The sequence below is a fragment of the Tachyglossus aculeatus genome, chromosome X4 (assembly GCF_015852505.1).
Source record: "Tachyglossus aculeatus isolate mTacAcu1 chromosome X4, mTacAcu1.pri, whole genome shotgun sequence".
NCBI classification, from domain to species: Eukaryota; Metazoa; Chordata; class Mammalia; order Monotremata; family Tachyglossidae; genus Tachyglossus; species Tachyglossus aculeatus.
This window is the reverse complement of record NC_052098.1, coordinates 61332049-61344936: the sequence shown is the minus strand read 5'-3', so window position 1 is coordinate 61344936 and position 12888 is coordinate 61332049. Positions and strand designations below refer to the sequence as shown.

Below are 12888 nucleotides of genomic sequence, written 5' to 3'. Positions count from 1 at the left end.
ATGGCTCTGCTCATACCGGGAATTGAGGCCAGAATAGAAGACAGCCCCAAGTATTACAAAGAATGGTTGAAGTTGAGACCCAAAGGGGAGTGTTTATGTGCCTGAAGGTGGAGTGATGGATACAGACTGGGGGAGAGGGTGTCCCTTTCTGGCCAGGCTCTTCTCAGAGGTCAATTATTCAGGACAAGTCTAAAGGGAGTGAAAGAGGAACAAAGATAAGAGAGGATTCAGAATGTAATTTGTTATTCTGGAGCTATGGGGCAGGCAGAAGAAAGGAAAGAAATGGGGAGGAAAAATGAAGAGTCTGGCACTTTTCCAATGTGCAAAAATTGAAATGAGACTTCATCTGCAACTTCAACAAAATGCTATTCTTGGAAGTATCTTAAAATACAATCATTTCTTTTTCTTTTTTTGTGTTCTATCCTGCAGTCAAAATATGAACTTGAAATACTCTAAGGCAATTACAGCACCTTGGTAGTCATTAGTTTCACATTCTATCAGTTTATTTTATAAACTTCCACTTACAAAGATGGCTGAACTCATAGTCCAGAAAGTCAGTAGCAATTACTGTTTTTTTAAAAAGAGAGACAAGTAAAGGGCTACCAGTAGTAAAGGAAAATGAGATACAAATCACTGAGTAAAAGACAAAAAGAAACTACATCTACAAGCAGCAAGCATATTTCTGTTTAAAGCAAAGAACTTGACAGTGTGGGGATCTGCTGAGATTTAGGTTGCAATGACTGCTAATCTATAGTTTGCAGACCTTCCTGGGGTCATTTTGAAAGTTAGCATGGGAGTGCAGTCTGCACAGGGCTACGGAAAAGAAAAGTCCCACTGCTGGGTGGTTCCAGAATTGGCCCAAACTGGAACTGGACAAGTGGGGATTGAGATTTTTATTAAGAATTCTTCTGAGGAATCTTGATTGTCACCGTCTTCACTTCTGTGTAGGCTTTGAGCCCATCTTCCCCCAGCTCTCTTCCATTTCCAGACTCCTTGAAGCCTCCGAAAGGGGTGTGGCAGGTGACAATGTTGTAGGTGTTGACCCACACTGTCCCCGCCTGCAGCGCTTGAGTAACGTACATGGCCTTGTCTAGGTCTTTGGTAAACACTGCAGCTGCTAATCCATATCTTGTGTTATTGGCTCTCTTGATCACCTCCTCAATCTTCTTGAATCTGAAGACAGGCTGCACGGGTCCGAAGATTTCTTCCTTGGCAATCCGCATGCTGTCTTGCACGTCCCCAAAGACAGTGGGCTTGATGAAGAAGCCTCGCTCTCCAAAGCGCTCTCCCCCACACATCAGTCGGGCGCCTTCCTTCTGGCCAATCTGGATGTAGCCAAGGATTTTCTCAAACTGCTCTTTGTCCACCTGTGGCCCTTGCTGGGTGTTCAGCTCAAAGGGGTTCCCAACTTTCCTCTGTTTGGCCTTCTCCACGGTTCGCTCAAGGAACTCCTGGTAAATGGACTCCTCCACATAGGTCCGAGACCCCGCGCAGCAGCACTGGCCCATGTTGAAGAATAAGGCTTCGTGGCACTGCTCCACTGCGTGCTCCATGTCTGCATCGGCCAAGACGATGGCGGGGCTTTTGCCTCCCAGCTCTAGGGTGACTCGCTTGAGGTTGCTTTCGCTGGCTGCCTTCTGGATCAGATGCCCCACTTCAGTGGAACCCGTGAAGGCCACTTTGTCAACGTCCATGTGGTGGGCCACGGCTGCCCCTGCGGTTGGCCCGTAGCCCGTGATGATGTTCACTACCCCGGGGGGGAAGCCGGCCTCTTTGACCAAGGAGGCAAAGTACAAGGCAGAGAGTGGGGTCTGCTCTGCGACCTTCATGACCACGGTGTTGCCAGTGGCCAGGGCTGGGGCCAGTTTCCAACCCTGCATGACCAAGGGGAAGTTCCAGGGAATGATTTGGCCACAGACCCCGACAGGCTCATGCCTGGTATAGCAGAAATGCTCCCCATCCATGGGGATAGTCTTCCCATGCCACTTGTCTGCCCAGCCTGCAAAATAGCGGTACACTTTAATCACTTCATCTAGGTCCAGGACGTAGGATTCTTGGAAGGGTTTGCCATTATCCAGAGTCTCCAGCGAGGCCAGGTAGACGCGATCTCTCTCCACCAGGTCAGCCAGGCGGTAGAGCAAGCGGCCCCGTTCGGAGGCATCCATCCGACGCCATGGCGACCCCAGTTGGAAGGCTTCCCTGGCCGCTTTCACTGCCAGGTCCACATCCACCTTATCTCCTTCTGCTACGTGGGTGATGACCTCTCCCGTGGAGGGATTGACTGTCGGAAATGTTTTCTTGCTGACCGCATCTCTCCATTCATTGTTGATGAAGAGCTTGTCATAGTGAATGTCGGGTTTCAGAACTGGGTTTGGGAGGTTAGCTGAAGAGGAGTAGGAAGAAGTCATGGCCCAGAGGCTGGAGAATCGTGGGGTAAGAAGACGAAGCATGATGCCTTCAAAGGAAAGACCACAAATAGTCATGACTTTTCATGTTCCTGTTTAAATTGTGTCCTAAGTATGCCTCTGGTCAAGTGCAGGAGGACCAGAAAGCACAATTAAATATGTAAGATTTTCAGTCTTACTACAATGTTTTGCAACTGCATGACAAGTGAGATTTTGATTAGTTTATTTTTCTCTTGTTATAGCAGGCCGGAGTGGCAGGTAGGTGTGCCTTGTAAAGCCGGAAATTTAAAATTGGGGACATCCAGCAGGCCAGGCAAATTCTCATGCTACTTGGCCACTGGGCAGAACTTCCGGATAGGGAAGGAAGGAAATGATTTCCAAGGTCACCAGGGACGGGTGACACCTTGCATGATGACACAAGGGGGAATGGGAGACGAGAGAGGTGGTGCTTTGGAACAGCCGGCCAGCCTCCTCTACTGCCCCTTCGCTTCCCTCCTGAAAATGTGTGGGACACTCAGAGGGCCCTAGGAAGATTTGTGAATGTTCTCCAGGATAATCTATCTGTAGAGGTGTCATGAGAGAGAAAGAGAAATCTATATCACTTTGATGCTGCCTCCTTCCTCACTGTGCTGGAGTGAATATGGTGCCATTGGTCCAGGGGATTCAGGTGTTCCCTTTAAGTGGAACCTGTCCCAGTGCTCTCCCCAATGGACACTCAGTAAGCATTTTGGCAATGCTGATGAGCAAAGGAGAGGAAAAGCAGAGCATAGAGATATACCAAGACACTTCAACACCCACCACCACCCCAGTCGTATTTCTCTCCAAGTCAAAGGGACATGGAAAGAAGAGAGCAGCAGAAGTTGCAAACCCTCAACCCTCCTTCCATGGAAACATTTACCCTCTGGCAACAGATCTTGTTTTCAGATCAGTTTTATTTGTCCAGCAAGGATCCAAATAGTTCACTTGGAAGGAAAAAAAAAAAAAAGATTGTCATTCGTGAGTGATTTCTGGAGATTTCCTTCCAACCAAAATGGTGGTGGAAATTAGGAAGGAGGTAGATCAGAACAAAGGGGACCACAATCAATCAATCAATCAATTGTATTTGAGCGCTTACTGTGTGCAGAGGACTGTACTAAGCGCTTGGGAAGTACAAGTTGGCAACATATAGAGACAGTCCCTACCCAACAGTGGGCTCACAGTCTAAAAGGGGGAGACAGAGAAAAAAACCAAACATACTAAGAAAATAAAATAAATAGAATAGATATGCACAAATAAAATAAATAAATAAATAAGTAATAAATACGTACAAATATATTAACATATATACAGGTGCTGTGGGGAAGGGAAGGAGGTAAGATGGGGAGGATGGAGAGGGGGATGAGGAGGAGAGGAAGGAAGGGGCTCAGTGTGGGAAGGCCTCCTGGAGGAGGTGAGCTCTCAGTAGGGCCTTGAAGGGAGGAAGAGAGCTAGCTTGGCAGATGGGCAGAGGGAGGGCATTCCAGGCCTGGGGATGACGTGGGCCGGGGGTCGATGGCGGGACAGGCGAGAACGAGGCACGGTGAGGAGATTAGTGGCAGAGTAGCGGAGGGTGTGGGGTGGGCTGGAGAAGGAGAGAAGGGAGGTGAGGTAGGAGGGGGCGAGGTGATGGACAGCCTTGAAGCCGAGGGTGAGGAGTTTCTGCCTAATGCGCAGATTGATTGGTAGCCACTGGATGACCACAAGATGAGTGAACAATTTTTCTCTTGGTGAGTGTAACTGGGCAAGGGAGAAAATAAGGTAAGAGAAAGTGCTGTCACTAACTGATTTGGCCAGTCTTCACTGGGAAGGTTCTGCTGCTAATTCCATTACTAGAGCTGGGTAAATTGTGTTAAATAGTGTTAGAATTTGGGATGAGGCCGCATCACTACTACCTATGTGATCTTGTTTTAGACTTTTGTTTTTTCACCTCTATCAATTTATAAACATGCTCAAATTATTGAAATAATAGTACTGTGCACATTGCTAGAGAACTATAGATTTTTCTAGCAGTAATTTGCAAGGGTTTAAAGCCTTAAAGAGGATTTAAAAACAAAATGAAAACAAAAACAACAACAAACTATGCTATCAGAAATAGGATATCTGAAAACATCTGCAGTTGAAAGGAGGATTGGTCTTCTTTACGAAGAGACTATTGAAAATTGAAGAGGGCTTGTGTTCTTAATTCGATGTATGAAGACAGTTAAACAGAAAAGTATTCTGGTTATATTTTCTGGTGCTGTTCCCTACAGCAGCTGATGTAAGTTAAAGGGCTTAAACCCCAAGCAAGCCCAAAGAAGGGGCCCCACACCAGGTGGATCTGGTGTATGTATATGTATTGTTTATGTCAGCACCATCTTCTTCCTCTCCCTGCTCCAAAAATACTCCTGCCCAGCTGGAAATTGGCACCCTTACAAAACCCTAGAAGCACCAGGAGGGAAAAGGTGTGGGTGAGAGAATTCCAGTAGGATTTAACTCTTGTGGGATCACTCCTGAAACCCTACGAACTGCCTAAATGGAATTTTCTCCTCTAATTGTAGCCCAGCCCTTGGACATAATTAACTAAGAAACTGACCAGAAACACTTACAGAGCTGGAAACAAAGGATAATGCAGAAAGCAGTCGAAACAATTTCTCATGAAGCAGTAGGGGAAAAGGCATTAGAGTTGAAGATGGCTGTTAGGGAGGGGTCACGTGTTTTGATAAGGTGCGAAGGAATGGGGTCCGATGAGCAGATGGAGGGGGGTGGATTTTGAAAGAATGCAGAAGATCGTCTCTAGAGATACTGTCCTCTCCCCTGCTTGAAACTCCCTGCCTCTTCAGAGCAGGCAGACCACCACCCTCCAGATCTTCAGAGCCCTTCTAAAACCATATCTATAGTGGGCCTTCCCCCATTAATCTTTCCTCTCTCCACCCTGTATCCACCGCAACTGGCATTTAAGCATTTCCTGCCACATAGGCACTTGTCACCACAACTCTTAAAATAGTTACGTATGTATCTTATAAACTCTATTACTGCTCCTATTAATCAGTGGTATTTATTCAGCACTTACTGTAACTGTAATTTTAAGTGTCTGTCTCCCTGCTAGACTGTAAACTCCTTGAGGGCAGGGGTTATGTCTTCTAATAATTATGGCAATAATAATGATAATGATAGTACTTGTTAAGCACGTACTATGTGCCAAGCACTGTTCTAAGCCTCGGGTAGATACAAGTTTATCAGATTCTATCTCTCGCACACTCCGAAGCCTCCTTTACAATGTTCTGCAGACAGCAGGTGCTCAATAAATGCTTTTGATTAAAACAACTAGGAAACAGTAGGTTAGACTGTACTTGTCATTTTCCACTCATAACAACTGCTATTTCCAGTACTTAATTAGTCCTGGGAGAAAGAGATGGCAGGGACTTTCCCTGCTGTGCTCAAAGGTTCAGAGCCTAGGTGTCAAAGATATTCAACAACATCTCAAGGACAGTCATCAGGCATAACTGACTTGTCTTTTTGTAGATCTGTTTCTCGCTAAGACTGTGAGCACCTTGAGGATAAGGATGATGTCTTTTGCTTCTGGTTGTGGGCAAGAAATATGTTCATTATATTGTACTCTCACAAGCACTTAGTACAGAGAAGCAGCAAGGCTTAGTGGAAAGAGCCGGGGCTTGGGAGTCAGAGGATGTGGGCTCTAATCCCGGCTCTGCTACTTGTCTGCTGTGTGACCTTGGGCAAACCACTTAACTTCTCTGTGCCGCTGTTACCTCATCTGTAAAATGGAAATTACAACTGTGAGCCCCACGTGGGACAGCCTGATTACCCAGCGCTTAGAACAGTGCCTGGCACCTAGTAAGTGCTTAACAAATACCATTATCATGATTATCATTGCAGTGTTCTGCACACAGTAAGCGCTCAAAAATACGATTACCTGACTGTTGTACTCATGATGATGATGATGGTATCTGTTAGGCACTATGTGCCAAGCATCGAGTGCTTAACACAGTCCTCTGCACACAGTAAGCGCTCAAAAATACGATTACCTGACTGTTGTACTCATGATGATGGTATCTGTTAAGCACTATGTGCCAAGCATCGAGTGCTCAACACAGTCCTCTGCTCCCAGCAGGTGCTCAATTAATACCACTGATTCCATAAGGAGTTTTTTTTTTTTTCTGGCTCCAGGACAGGACACTTGGGTCTCGGCTATTCCTCCTCCGGTTCATCTCCCCTCCGCCCCTCCAAGCGGGGGCAGGGAATCGGGTAAAGTCCAACATTCCCCCTGGTCCCCAGGAAGGTGTAATGGTTTACAGCACTGGTACTGGGGGCAGCAAGGCGTCCTCCTGGTTGAGCGCGGGCAGCAGGGCATGCCCCGGGCCCTGGCAGGTGAGGGGGTCGGGGGGCAGGCAGACTCACGGGGAGCAGGTCACTCTCAGGGTGGCACCGTCACAAGTGTACACTCCTTGCACGCCACCGTCCAGGTCTTCCCGGCCTGGAAAACCCAAGGATGAGATCCTCCCGGAGTGATTCTTGGGACAACGTATGGTAGGGAATTCCGGTCCTGGGGGGCCCCTGGGGGTCTCAGGGGAGGGTCTCTGCTCTGGCCCCTGGGGGTCTTGTGGGAGGGTCTCTGTTCTGGTCCTTGGGGTCTCTGGGGAGGGTCTCTGTTCTGGTCCTGGGGGTCTTGGGGGGTGGCCTCCCCTTAAAATTCGAAAATTCCCCCTTTTAGACTGTGAGCCCACTGTTGGGTAGGGCCCATCTCTATATGTTGCCAACTTGTACTTCCCAAGCGCTTAGTCCAGTGCTCTGCACATAGTAAGCGCTCAATAAATATGATTGATGATGCTGATGATGACTGTCTCTATATGTTGCCAACTTGGACTTCCCAAGCGCTTAGTCCAGTGCTCCGCACACAGTAAGCGCTCAATAAATACGATTGATGATGCTGATGATGACCGTCGCTATATGTTGCCAACTTGGACTTCCCAAGCGCTTAGTCCAGTGCTCTGCACACAGTAAGCGCTCAATTGATTGATCGATTGATTTCCTTTTCGGCAGCGCTGCCCCTCCCCGCCCCCAGCCGATCTGGGAAGGGAATCAGAGCAGCAGCCATAGTATTGGGAGTAGCGGCGCCTAGCACGTAGTGAGAGCTTAGCAAATAGCATAATCAGGAGCAGCAGCAGCAGGATTGCGAGCGGCTGGCAGAGAAGGGGGAGTTCCGCGGCGGGGGGGAAAGGCAGAGCAAAGGCACGTTACCTGCCACCGAAGTGAGAGCTGAGCAGGGATCGGCTTCTGTTCCTCCCTCTCCGGCCTTTTTGTAGCGCGGCCAACGAGCCTGCCCTCATGCAGCTCCTCCCCTAACGTCGAACTCCTCCGACCCCTTCCCCCTCGCCCCCGCCTTATTTCCCAGGCTCGTTGAATTGCTTGTCGGCTGGGCCCACTTTTCCTGGCTCTTCACCTGCACATCCAAGCTATGACATCCAGCTCCCCACCCTCCCCGCGGCCCCACTAAAGGTAGGAAGTAAAGTCAAGTCGAAGAGAAATGGGAACGATGCCTGAGAGTGTTCTCGTTTTCCTAGAGAAGCGGATCGAGACGGTAAAAACAGCATTACGTTGTTACCAACACAACTGTCGGCATCTGTTTGTCCATATTGATTACTCTATTTGATTTGTACAAGTTTAAGCAGCGTGGCTCAGGGGAAAGAGGACTTGCTTTGGAGTCAGAGGGCAGGGGTTCAAATCCCTGCCCCGCCAATTATCAGCTGGGTGACTTTGGGCGAGTCACTTCACTTCTCTGGGCCTCAGTTACCTCATCTGGAAAATGGGGATTAAGACTGTGAGCCCCCCCGTGGGACAACCTGATCGCCTTGTAACCTCCCCAGCGCTTAGAGCAGTGCTTGGCACGTAGTAAGCGCTTTATAAATGCCATTATTATTGTCATTAGTATTATTATTTTATTAATCATCATCAATCGTATTTATTGAGCGCTTACTATGTGCAGAGCACTGTACTAAGCGCTTGGGTAGTACAAATTGGCAACATATAGAGACAGTCCCTACCCAACAGTGGGCTCACGGTCTAAAAGGGGGACACATCATTAATGATGTGTATATAGCTATAATTCTATTTATTCTGATGGTATTGACACCTGTCTACTTGTTTTGTTGTCCGTCTCCCTCTTCTAGACCGTGAGCCCGTTGTTGGGTAGGGACCGTCTCTATATCTTGCCGATTTGTACTTCCCAAGTGCTTAGTACAGTGCTCTGCACACAGTAAGCACTCAATAAATACGATTGAATGAATGAATGAACTGTTGCCAACACAAACAAAATCATTCTTTCGATCCCGCACAGTTGTGCAATTAGGTCCAGAAGAAAACAGATTGAAAGAAAAGAATACGCTATATAGTGCTCCATCTCATCTTTCTCTCTGTTGACCCCTTTGCTCATGCCTTTCCTCCTGCCTGGAACTCCCTCCGCGCTTCACATCTGGCAGATGACCACAATTTCCATCTTCAAAGCCCTAGTAAAATCACATCTCCACAGAGCCTTCCCTGACTAACCCCTCTCATCTCCCTGCCCAATTTTCCCTCCCTTCTCTGCAGACTATGTACTTGAGTCTGTACCACCTAAGTACTTGACTCACCCCACCCCCATGTGCGTATCCTTACACTAGGTTCCTTCCCCGACTTATAATTTATTTCAATGTCTTATCTCCCCTACTAGACTGTAAACTCCTTGCAGACAGGGGTTGTATCTACCAAGTGTATTATATTCTCCCAAGTGCTTAGTACAGTGTTTGTGCACAGCAAAAACTCAATAACTGAGTTCGTAAATTAGAAGAAGCATGGCCTAGTGGATAGAGCAAGGAGCAATGACCTGGATTCTAGTCTGGGCTCTATTACTTGTCTGCTATGTGACCTTGGGCAAGGAGAAGCAGCGTGGCTTAGTGGAAAGAGCACGGGCTTGGGAGTCAGAGGACATGGGTTCTAATCCCAGCCCTGCCACTTGTCTGCTGTGTGACCTTGGGCGAGTCACTTAACTTCTCTGTGCCTCTGTTACCTCACCTGTAAAATGGGGATTAAGACCATGAGCCACACGTGGAACAACCTGATTCGTTTGTATCTACCCCAGTGCCTAGAACAGTGCCTGGCACATAGTAAGCGCTTAACAAATACCATTATTATTATTCTCTGTGCCTCAGTTACCTCATGTGTAAAATGGCTATTTGAGATTGTGAGCCCCATGTGGGACAGGGACTGGGTCCATCCCAATTTGCTTGTGTCCACCCCAGGACTTAATATAACTGATTGACTCTCAAATAGATCAAATATTAGCCGCAAATAGATTAAACAGAAATCCCGATTTAGCCACGATAGTCAAGATATTTTGAAGGCTCTCCTGGTCTCCCCATGTAGACTGTAAGTTCCCTGTGGACAGGGATTGCATCTACCAACTGTGTTGTACTGTACTTTCCCAACTGCTTAGTACAGTGTTCTGCACACAATAAGTGCTCAATAAATACCACTGATTGGTTGATTGAAAATGATAGAAAAATTCATTCATTCAATTGTGTTTATTGAGCACTTACTGTGTGCAGAGCACTGTACTAAGTGCTTGGGAAGTACAAGTCGCCAGCAGATAGAGATGGTCCCTACCCAACAACGGGCTCACAGTCTAGAAGGGGGAGACAACAAAACAAAACATGTAGACAGGTGTCAAAATCGTTAGAATAAATAGAATTATAGCTATATGCACATCATCATTAACAAAATAAATAGAATAGTAAATATGTACAAGTAAAACAGAGTAGTAAATCTGTACAAATATATACAAGTGCTGTGGGGAGGGGAAGGAGGTAGGACGGGGGTGGGGAGGAGGAGAAGAAAAAGGGGGCTCAGTCTGGGAAGGCCTCCTGGAGGAGGTGAGCTTTCAGTAGGGCTTTGAAAGGAGGAAGAGAGCTAGTTTGGCAGATGTGTGGAGGGAGGGCATTCCAGGCCCGGGGAAGGACGTGGACTGGGGTCGACGGCGGGACAGGCTAGAATGAGGCACAATGAGGAGGTTATTGGCAGAGGAGCGGAGGGTGCGGGCTGGGCTGTAGGAGAGAAGGGAGGTGAAGTAGGAGGGGGCGAGGTGATGGACAGCCTTGAAGCCGAGAGTGAGGAATTTTTGCTTGATTTGTAGGTTGACAGGCAACCACTGGAGATTTCTGAGGAGGGGAGTGATATGCCCAGAGCGTTTCTGTACAAAGATAATCTGGGCAGCAGAGTGAAGTATAGACTGAAGCGGGGAGAGACAGGAGGATGGGAGATCAGAGAGGAGGCTCATGCAATAATCCAGTCGGGATAGGATGAGAGATTGAACCAGCAAGGTAGCGGTTTGGATGGAGAGGAAAGGGCAGATCTTGGCGATTCATTCATTCAATTGTATTTATTGAGCGCTTACTGTGTGCAGAGCACTGTACTAAGCGCTTGGGAAGTACAAGTTGGCAACATATCAGTGGGCTCACAGTCTAGAAGGGGGGCTCGATGTTGTGGAGGTGAGACTGACAGGTTTTAGTGATGGATTGGATGTGTGGGGTGAACAAGAGAGCAGAGTCGAGGATGACACCAAGGTTGTGGGCTTGTCAGACAGGAAGGATGGTAGTGCCGTCTATAGTGACAGGAAAGTCAGGGAGAGGACAGGGTTTGGAGGGGAAGATAAGGAGTTCAATCTTGGACATACTGAGTTTTAGATGGCAGGCAGACATCCAGATGGAGATGTCCTGAAGGCAGGAGGAGATACGAGCCTGGAGGGAGGGAGAGAGAGCAGGGGTGGAGATGTAGATTTTGGTGTCATCAGCGTAGAGATGATAGTTGAAGCCATGGGAGTGAATGAGTTCACCAAAGAAGTGAGTGTAGATAGAGAACAGAAGGGGACCAAGAACTGACACTTGAGGAACCCCTACAGTAAGGAGATGGGAGAGGGAGGAGGAGCCCGCAAAGGAGACTGAGAATGAATGGCAGGAGAGATAAGAGGAGAACCAGGAGAGGATGGAATCTGTGAAGCCAAGGTTGCATAGCGTATTGAGGAGAAGGGGGTGATCCATGGTGTCGAAGGCAGCTGAGAGGTCGAGGAGGATTAGGATAGAGTAGGAGCCATTGGATTTGGCAAGAAGGAGGTCATTGGTGATCTTTGAGAGGGCAGTTTCGGTGACGTGTAGGGGACAGAAGCCAGATTGGAGGGGGTCAAGGAGAGAGTTGGTGTTGAGGAATTCGAGGCAGTGAGTGTATATGACTCATTCTAGGAGTTTGGAAAGGAAGTGTAGGAGGGAGATAGGGTGATAACTAAAAGGGGCAGTGGGGTCGAGAGGGTTTTTTTTTTTTAGGATGGGGGACACGTGGGCATGTTTGAAGGCAGAGGGGAAGGAACCAGTGGAGAGTGAGCAGTTGAAGATGGAAGTTAAGGAGGGGAGGCAGGAAGGGGTGAGAGTTTCTATAAGATGAGAGGGAATGGGGTCTGAAGCACAGGTACCTTGTACCTTCCTCCAGTTCTCTTGCTTCCTGTTAATGTTTGGATTTCCACAACCAGACTAGGCCACGTTTGGTACCCAACACTGCAACTAGATATTTTAGTACCCAAGGCAAAAAAAGAAAATTTCAATCAATTAATGGTACTTATTGAGCTCCCACACCGAACTAAGCACTCAGGAGAATACAACAAAAGCAAAATCAATGTCCCTTACCCTCATGGAGTATATAATCTAATAGGGAAGACAGGCAGAAATGATTCATAAATAGTAGGAGTGAAAGAATATCAAAGATATAACAGTAATAATAATAATTATTATTATAATGGCATTTGTTAAGTGCTTACTATGTGCTTACACTGTTCTAAGCACTGGGGCGATATAAGGTGATCAGGTTGTCCCACGTGGGGCTCACAGTCTTAATTCCCATTTTACAGATGAGGTAACTGAGGCTCAGAGAAGTTAAGTGACTTGTCCAAGGTCACACAGCAGACATATGGCAGAGCTGGGATTAGAATCCATGACCTCTGACTCCTAAACCCAGGCTCTTTCCACTGAGCCACTGATGCTTTTCTAGTACAACTATATCAGGATGAATTAGTCAAATAATTGAATACAACGAACAAATATCCATAAGTGCTGAGGGTAGGATTACAATGCATTAGTGCTTAGGGTGGCTGTTGGGTTGCTGCAACTTGGATGCTGTGAATCATTTGATCAATCCACTGTATTTATTGAACACTTACTATATTCAGAGCACTGTACTAAGCGCTTGGGAGAGCACAATACAGCAGAATTAGTGGATGTATTCCCTGCCCATAATGAGCTTACAGTCTAGAGGTGGGGGACAGACATTAATATGAATAAAGTGATTTATACTATATAATTTAAAGATATGTACATTAGTGATATGGGAGTGGGGTGACTATCAAATGTCCAAAGGACACAGATTGAAGTGCACAGATGATACAGAAGGGAGA

At 47.2% G+C, this 12888-nt stretch overlaps 1 protein-coding gene across 3 annotated transcripts; it reads right to left on the bottom strand.

Moving 5' to 3' along the window:
• Positions 1-481: 481 nt before the first annotated feature.
• Positions 482-7727, bottom strand: ALDH1B1 (aldehyde dehydrogenase 1 family member B1). 3 transcript variants are annotated; one of them, XM_038769945.1, is made up of 3 exons: positions 7659-7677; positions 6819-6894; positions 482-2455 (listed from the first exon to the last, which is right to left on the bottom strand). In XM_038769945.1, the coding sequence occupies exon 3, from the start codon at positions 2448-2450 to the stop codon at positions 897-899; it is 1554 nt and encodes a 517-aa protein (XP_038625873.1). In that variant the 5' UTR covers positions 2451-2455; positions 6819-6894; positions 7659-7677; the 3' UTR covers positions 482-896. The 3 variants fall into 3 exon arrangements, with proteins under 3 accessions (XP_038625873.1, XP_038625874.1, XP_038625875.1); XM_038769946.1 differs by lacking the exon at positions 6819-6894 and having other exon boundaries at positions 7659-7727; XM_038769947.1 differs by lacking the exons at positions 6819-6894; positions 7659-7677 and adding an exon at positions 3304-3370.
• Positions 7728-12888: the final 5161 nt, after the last annotated feature.

What these genes read in the sequence shown, in the direction of transcription:
- ALDH1B1 (XM_038769946.1), bottom strand. Translation starts at nt 2,450, where the DNA reads ATGCTTCGTCTTCTTACCCCACGATTCTCCAGCCTCTGGGCCATGACT.